Source organism: Fukomys damarensis, unplaced genomic scaffold (genome assembly GCF_012274545.1).
Source record: "Fukomys damarensis isolate Sample0158 unplaced genomic scaffold, DMR_v1.0_HiC HiC_scaffold_34, whole genome shotgun sequence".
Classification (NCBI taxonomy): domain Eukaryota; kingdom Metazoa; phylum Chordata; class Mammalia; order Rodentia; family Bathyergidae; genus Fukomys; species Fukomys damarensis.
The window spans coordinates 1,077,282-1,085,799 of NW_022900946.1; the positions used below are offsets into that span (position 1 = coordinate 1,077,282).

Consider the following 8,518-nt stretch of genomic DNA (forward strand, 5'->3'; position numbering starts at 1 on the left):
AGCTCAGAGAGCTCTGGTCTTTGCCCGCTCTGAGGCACTGGCCTCCTGGCCTCCCTTATGCGAGGAAGTTACCCAAGTCTCTTGTCTTTCTTTCTTTAGCCCTCGCCGACCCCCAGTCAGAGACTGATTTCCTCTGATAGCTTTTTATAAAAATTTTATTTTTAGTTGACAAATAATAATTGTATATATTAATAGGGCCCAATGTAATGTTTTGGTGTTTACAACATGGAATGGTTACATCAGATTAATTAGTAAACCCATCACCTAACTTTTTGGGGGGTGGTGCAAACATTAAAAATCTACTCTTTTAGCAATTTTGAAACACACGCTATTACTTATTATGTTTACCATTGTGTCACTAGAATCACTAAGGTGTTTTCCTCTTGTCTAAATGAAACTTTGCTCCCTTTGATCAAGGTCACCGCTTTCTCTGTCCCCCTTCTCCAGCCTCTGATACGAATTCCACATTTTTACATTCCACATTATAAGTAAGATTGTGCAGTATTTATCTTCCCATGCTGGTTTATTTCCCTTAGCATAAGATCCTCCAGTTTCATCCATGTTGTTGCAAATAATGGAATTGGATGCAAAAAAACACATAATGAACACATCAAGCCAATTTGTTTTAAGTGCTGCTTATCCAGATTCACAGACAAAACCATCACCCCAAAGTAAATTTAAAAAAACAAACAGTTTACAAGGTAAACACTGACAATAGATATAGACAGGCACTACCAAAAGATACTATTTGCTCTTTAATAATGCCATTTTCAAGTGATACAAGTCACCTTGACAGACTTCCTTCTTTGTATACTCATAAAAAACTGTCTCTAGATATTCTAAAGAGCTGCCCATGATACCAAAAGTTCGATATAGAGCTTAGGTTAAGGAGTCGTTGACATATACATAATGAAGTTCAAGTGATGAATGAAAGTGACTCAGGAGAACTGAGCGTGTATAGAAAATGAGACAAAAGTCAGGACCCGGGGAACACTAACATTTCATGCTTGGTACAAACAAGGAGTCAGTTAAAGAACTAGAGAATGGAGTGGTGTGGAAGATAAAGGAAAGCAGAGTGATGCTCTGGAAGGGAAGACAAATTTCAAGGAGTAATTGATGCCCCTGATAAGCCAAGAAAAGTACAAATTTCAAGTTTCCTGAGCCAGGCGTGGTGCCACATGTCTGTAATCCCAGCACTCCTGAGGCTGAGGCAGGAGGATCACTGTGAGTCCAAGGCCAGTCTGGGCTACACAGTGAATTCAAAATCAGCCTGAACTACACAGTGAGACTCTGTCTTGAAAAACAAAATTCCAGTTTCCTTCATCTTGCCAATTAGGTCACTATTTTGACAGAAAGTTTCCGTGGAGCTGGGCATGGTAGTGCACACCTGTAATCCCAGCACTCAGAAGGCTGAGGCAGGAGGATCCTGGTGAGGTTGAGGCCAACCTGGGTTCCACAGGGAGTTTAAAGCCAGCCTGAACTACATAGCAAGACTCTGTCTTCAAAAACCAAAAAACAACCCCCACCAAAAAACCCATGAAATTTCAGTGGATTGGGAGAAGCTGAAGCCAGGGTGCCTGGCTTGGTTAGGGAACGCAGAGGAAGTGAGGAATAACAATGGGCAAGATTTGCTATTTCAAGTTTGGCTCTCAAATGCTAGAAAATAGACTAGCGATAGTTAGGGTATAAGGGGGATATAAGGAAGGAGGTCTTTTGTTCTTTGACGGGAGAGACACAGCTTGTTTATAAGGTGAAGAGGAAGAAGATGGAAGAAACTGAAGATTTTGGAAAGAAGATATAATTGATGGCACAAAGTCTCAGAAGAGACTGAAGATGATTTATGTAAGGAGTTGGAGCAGGAAGCTGTAAGGGAAAAAAAGTAACACGAGTGGAATTGTAGATTGGTTTGCATGGGGGAGAGGAGGTATGGAGAGTGAAATGAGGGAATTAATACCTGACCTTATTGTTCAGTTAAATAAGGTTGCCTGATATGTAAAATTCTACCAAAGAAACGGGACCAGGAGGAGACATACATACACATACACATAAATGGATTTCTTGTGTTAATAAAAAGCGCGGGTCATTGTTTTGGACTAAATTCCTAAACAGATCAGACTAAAACTATAAATACAGTCATCTCTTCTAAAGGTCTACATCACCAAACTGAAACTGGTCTCCCAAGAAATCAGGAGAACAAACAAACAAATTTCCCAAACAGATCAGTTCCACCTGGCATGACAATGAATTTCATTTCATAAAGGTAATCTAAAGTAAGTAAATGTTAACCATTGAATTGTTTTTCTTTTTTGGTACCGGGGATCGAACTTTGGGCCTTTGCGCTTGCAAGGCAGGTGGCAGAACCATTGAACCAACTCCCTGGCACCAAATTGTTTTTCTAATTTTCCATATTCCCTTGACCATCTTGCAGAGCAAGGAAATTAACTTGGAGATGACCAATTCGCTCTTCTGTTTCTGCTTTCTTCGGCATTTCCTTTGCACAAAACCAACCTCTTCTATTCAGCTAACTGAAAAACTCATTCTGCTTCATGGATTGAAGTGTTGTTCGATTCCAGAGTTGCAAATAAAGTCAAGATCTTGAAATTGTAATTTTGTCCTTTGGCAGGTGGAACACAATGTCTAAGCCAGGCCCTCTCAAGATTTCAAAGATGGGACGTTCATTCCCGGCTAAACTTCCAAAACAGACAGAGGATGACTTCGCAAACAGGAGAGGCTGACTAAGCAACAGTTACATCCGACTTTAACGCTCACCCCGTGAGTGCGTGGACCGCGAAGTTACGAAGTAAGGAACCCAGAGCTGGTCTCCTCGCTCGGATGTGCGACACTGGAGCTGTCCCACCCGGGCCAGTGCGGCCCAGGCCTGATCCTGGCTAGCGAAGCAGCTTATGAGGCAAGACACTGTAGAATGATCGCTTCAGTGGTTCAGGACAATCCTGTTTCAGGCAGCATCTTCTTTATTCATGTAATCACCTCTCTGCCACGAAAGTAGCAAAAAGTACATTCATCGCAGTAAATTTTCCGTATGAATCGATCTAGTGCCTTTGATCACTATCTACTAGAAGCCCAGAGCCCTCCACTAGGGGCGGTAACCAGTGCCTCGGGCTTCCGGGTTTTCACTAAAGCGCAGGCACCACGTCAACGGCTGTGCGTCCAACACGCAAACGCATGCGTCCTCCGCAGAGGGAAATTTTTACCTGTGGGACCGGACAGGAAGCTAGCCCTTAGCGGGCGCGAGAGTAGCAGTCCCCAGGAGGAGCTTCCGGCAGCGCGTAGCTGTGAGTGGTGGAGCCTAGGGGAGGGGCGGGGCCCCGGCAATTTGAACGGGAGAAGCGGGCCAAACGGAGGGACTGGGATGGAAGCTGGGTCCTCGGCGAGGTTGAGACGCCAGATGGCGACGGCTACTTTAGGTACACGTATCGTGCAAGGGCTCGGCGGGGCATCAAAGGCTGGAGCTTCGTGGGGTGAAGCGTCGAAGTCTGGCAGGGGCCAGGAGAGTCCAGAAGGGCGCGGGCCAGGAGAGGGAGGCGGATATCGGGGCTCGCGAGGGCGCCAAACCTCTGCTCTCGGTTTTGCCCTCGGCTCGGCTCCGTAGACTCAGCCCCAGGGCCTGGTTCGAGCCCGACGCACTTCTGAGGTTTCCTTTCTTCGTCCGTAAAGCAGGGGCAATGACCCCATCTATGGAGATTATTTGAGTAGTAAGAAAAGAGGCTAGCGCGCTGCTTGTAAGAATGAAAAGGGAGAAGGTTGCGGGTTGGGGGGTCTTCTGTGTTTGACTTGGTGTTTGGGTGCGGAAATGCAGGAAAGCAGGGCAGAGGTTTAGACTAGGTGGCAGCTGGGTGTAAGTCGACAGCAGAAGATAGGCTGAGATCACAGACAAGGGAAATGAAGGGCCGTTTCCTTCACCTCTAGCTGCGGAGGGTTAGAAAGTCTGTCGGGTCATTCACAATCCTCTGCGTATTTGTTTACATGTGCCTCTCTTCCTGTACACGATACGTAGTCAGTGATTATGGACTTTTGGCACTGTATCACTTTACCTGCACCCCTCCTGTTGGTCGGGCCTGTGGGGCACACCAGGACATTTAGGGGAATGCCTAACACCTGTTAGGCACTTGCTATTGCCAGGCACAACTGTAGACATTTTAGGATGATGATTTACTGTGGGCAATGCTGAAAGATGGCTACTGTTTGTTGTCCTTGCTTTTGTTATTGTTTCTTTGTTTTGAGACAGCCTTAAACTCTGGATCCTCCTTTCTCAGCCTCCTTGGTGCTGGGATCACAGGCATGCAACATACCCAATTTATTGTCTTTGCTTTTGACTTTAGGGAGCTGAAGCTTAAATGGGTTAAATAGCTTGTCCAGGGTTAACAGGACTAATAAATACTGGTGCCTGAATTCACACCCAGGCGGTTGGGCTCTAGAGCCTCTGCCGTCACTATTACCCCGAAGTACATGCTGTTCCTGTCTAGGCATAGCCTCCCTGCTAAGACTGACTGCATCTGCTGCATAGTAGATATTTAGAGGGGATTTTAAATGGCTTACAGTCACATAAGCAGATGTAATGTGATGAGACACAATGAGAGATGTGTATAAACTGCTACAAAAAGTGTGGAATCTGAAATCCTTGGGTATTGTGGAGGAAAGTTATAGTTTTTTTTGTTTGTTTGGGTTTTGGGTTTTTTTTTTTTTTTTTTTTTTTTTTTTTTTTTTTTTTTTTGGTTTTTTGAGACAGGGTCTAACTACATAGTTGAGACTGACCTGGAACTCACATACAGGCTGGTTTCAAATTCCAGTGATCCTCCTGACTCAGCCTCCTGAGTGCTGGGATTACAGGCGTGCACTACCATGCATGGTCTTTGTATTTGAATGAATTGTTATACATGAATAGATGTAGATTGTTGTACATGAAAAAATAAGATATCTTCTGAAAATAAGCCCTATTATGTCCTTTGGAGCGAAAATTAATATGACCCAATCTTATTTGGGGGGCAATACAGCAAGAGGCAATATCCAAGCAGCAGCTCCAAATGTGGATCTGAGTTCAAAGAAAGCTCTGGTGTAGAGGTTACAGGTAGAGGCTGTCAGCTTTAAGATGGTATTTGAAGTTAAGAGCAGCTAACCACGTCCACGAAGTGAATCAGAGTGGCTTCAACTGGAGGGCACTTTTATGTCCCACTGATCATTTGGAGATATTTTTTGTGTGTTGCACTTTGAGAGTAGAGATGAGTAAGGCTTCTGGGATCTGGTGGATTGAGGGCTAAACAGCCTATAAGGCATGGCACAATGTTTTATTAAAGGATTAATCAACCCAGAATGTGGATAGTGTGGAGGTTGAGGGATCCTGGCCTAGAGAGGATAGGAGGAGCATGGGGAAACATTCAAGAAACTGAGGAGTGAACAGTGCGAGGAACCAGTACGAAGGATGGTGTGGAAACTAAGGGAATAGCGTGTCTCTCAGGAAATAAGACCAGACCGGGACTGAGTGTGTCTGTGGGATCTAGCTGTAGAGGAACCATTGGCAACCTGCTGAACAGCATGGGCAGACGCAAGTTGGGTGTGAAGTGTGAGCAGCAAGAAAAAGGGCAGAGTAATCAACAAGGAACATGTGCTGAGCCCTTGTTGCTGGGCACTGAGCAACATTATTGCTTTATTTTTTTGTTTTTGGTACCGGCGATTGAACTGCAAGGCAGGCGGCGGAATCACTGGCCTACATCCCCGGCCCTGTACATTAGTGCTTTAAATCTTAGAAGGACAGGGCCGGGGATGTAGCTCAGTGGCACACTGCATGTGCCTCACAAGAGCAAGGTCCTGAGTTCGATTCCCAGTATGGTGCAGGGGGTGTCTCAAAAGGATAGATCCTGTTTTTATTTTTATTTTTTGCAATACTGGGGATTAAACTCAGGGCTTTCTAGCCATGCCACATCCGCAGACCCTTTCATTTTACTTTATTTTGAGACTGAGTCTTGCTAAGTTACTAAGTTGCCCAGATGGGGCTTGAATTCACTCCTCCTGCCTCAGCCTCCCAGAGTGCTGGGATTACAGGCCTGGCTTGTTATTTTTGTAAAGAGAAATAGAAGCTTGGAGTGATTACTTCCCAAAGTTATGTGGTTAGTAAGTAAAACTTGTTTCTCACTTCAAGTCCAGAGAGAAGCAAAGATGGAGGGAGCTGGAGCTGGACCTGTGCTTGCTACTCTGGCCCTCACTAGTTCTTGAACGTGGGCACATTGGCCAACCCTCTTTGTGGGAGTTTACCTATCTGGAAAATGGAGGATGAATGTGAAACATTTATGGAGCTTTTATCAAGAACCAGATGCTGTTCCAAGCATTCTCAGCTGTTTGACAGGGTCTAGATAAATTGCTTAAGCTGGGCTCAAATTTGTGGCCCTCGCTCCTCAACCTCCCAGAGTGCTTGGACTGCAGACCCATCCTGTTCTAGGCGTCTTTACATGATTACTTCCCTGACAACCTGCTAAGTAGGTATTTTTTTATTCCCGTTTTACAGGTAAGGAAATTAAGGCACCAGGTTATTGAGCTGTAACAGAACTGGGGATTTCTACCCAGTTCACCTTATGTTGAAAAATGAATCTACTTGCTGTGTGCTGGTCACATGGTGTTTTACCTATTTTTTTTTTTTTTTTTTTGGTACCAGGGATTGAACTTGGGACCTTGCACTTTTGAGGCAGGCAGCAGCACCAATGAGCTACATCTCTAGCCCTTTACCTACTCTTTTAATTCTCATGAAGCCGTCCAAGGCCCACCCTAACCACCCCATTTTACAGATAAGAGAACTAGGATGCATGGAGGCTAAATCCCCTCAGTCAAAAGACAGCAGATGTCAGACTGGAATTTAAACACAGCTATCTGACCTGAGCCAACACTCTTCACCAACTTTCTTCCCAGTACTGAGCACTGAGCTTCCCTAAGTGCTCTTTCTCTGTTCTTGCAAAAAAAAAAAAAAAAAAAAAAAAAAAAAAACCCACAGGAAAAGTGGGTGTAGGAGATTCCTGCACAGCTTTTGGAAAATCAGTGAAGCCCTCTGCGTTTTGTCTGCACACAGCACGTGCAGGTCCTGGTTCCTGGCTCTCAGGACTGCCACGGAGAGCACCTGAGCACAGTGTCCAGGTGCCTTGTAAACCACAGAGGAATGGCAACACGGGCCATGTCCCTCCGCTGTGGAAACAGACCATCTATCTGCTTAGTGCATGCTTTGCTTATGTGTAGGATTCTTTCCAGGGATAGCCTGCTGCCTTTTTGTCGTGCCATTTCTGTGCTGGCCACGTACACCAACCTTCTTTTCTTCTTGTCCACGAGGCCTCTGGCTCCTGGTAACCAGCTGCTACCAGCAAGGAGTAAAACGAGTTGCTAAGAGCTGTCCCAATTGGTACATAAAAGGGAGGCTACATGCATCCTTGTCCAAAGCAGATTTGAGAGTGAAAAGATTTAGGTTTGAATTCTATTAGCTGTGAGCTTTAGTATGCTTCCCTCCAAGGAAAAATAGAGTAATATTTTCCTCCTAAGATTTATTTCAACTCACTTAATTCTGACAAAGAGTCCCCCTTTTTAAAATTTTTGACCAAAAAATAACCTGATCCTTCCAAAGATGTCCACACACAGTGTGATTGCTTTTTAAAAATGCAAACATCACAGAATTACAGAACTGAGTAATGTAAAAAAATAAGCCCACATGGGTCGGGGATTTAGCTCAGTGGTTCTGCCGCTTGCCTTGAAAGTGCAAGGACCTGAGTTCAATCCCCAGTTACCCCCACAAAAAAAGCCCACATAATTCTCTGTCAAGAGAAAAACACTGTTAGCAATTTATAGGTGTGTGTGTGTTTACATCTAAGTATGAGTTTAAATCTCAGGTGAGAAATGAAGGCTTGGAGTCAAGCAATTCACATCTGGGTCAAAATTTTAATCTTTAAAACAACTCTGTGAAGTGCTGGTCTAACATACCTTGAAAATGCAAAACAAACCTCAGCAGCAGCAGCAGCAACAGCAACAGCAGGATCTGGGAGCTTGTCAGAGAGGCAGTCTCAGGCCTTTCCAGGACTGAAGATGAAGCTGTTTTTTTTTTTTTCTTTTTATACTGGGGAACCAACTCGGGACCTTGTGCTTGCAAGGCAGGCGGCGGCCCAAGCTGAAGCTGAATCTTAACAGACCTTCCAGGTTATTTGCATATGGTTTGAGAACCCTGTACACTCCACTGGCCATGCTTGCATGCCAGAGGATATCTCTGTGGGGAAGTCAGAGGGCTCTCACTGGCATGAAGCCTCAAATGGATTTAAACTCCCAGTTTTATTGACCAAACGCATGTTCTGCTGAATATGGGTACATACTTTAGATTAGAAAGGCATGATGAGCTGGGCATGGTGGCAAATGCCTTTAATCCCAGCACTCGGGAGGCTGAGGCAGGAGGATTGCTGTGAGTTTGAGACCAGCCTGGGCTACACAGTGAGTTCCAGATCAGTCTCAACTACATAGTGAGACCGTCTCAAAAAAAAAA

At 44.8% G+C, this 8,518-nt stretch overlaps 1 protein-coding gene across 2 annotated transcripts in view; it reads left to right on the top strand.

Annotated features, from left to right (window-relative positions):
• Nucleotides 1-3,309: 3,309 nt before the first annotated feature.
• Nucleotides 3,310-8,518, top strand: part of Kif22 (kinesin family member 22) — a 12,843-nt gene continuing 7,634 nt past the window's right edge. For both annotated transcript variants that reach the window (XM_010617378.2, XM_010617377.2), the window contains exon 1: nucleotides 3,310-3,425. In XM_010617378.2, the coding sequence (XP_010615680.1) occupies nucleotides 3,371-3,425 (55 nt within the window). In that variant the 5' untranslated portion in view covers nucleotides 3,310-3,370. The remainder of the gene's footprint in view (nucleotides 3,426-8,518) is intronic.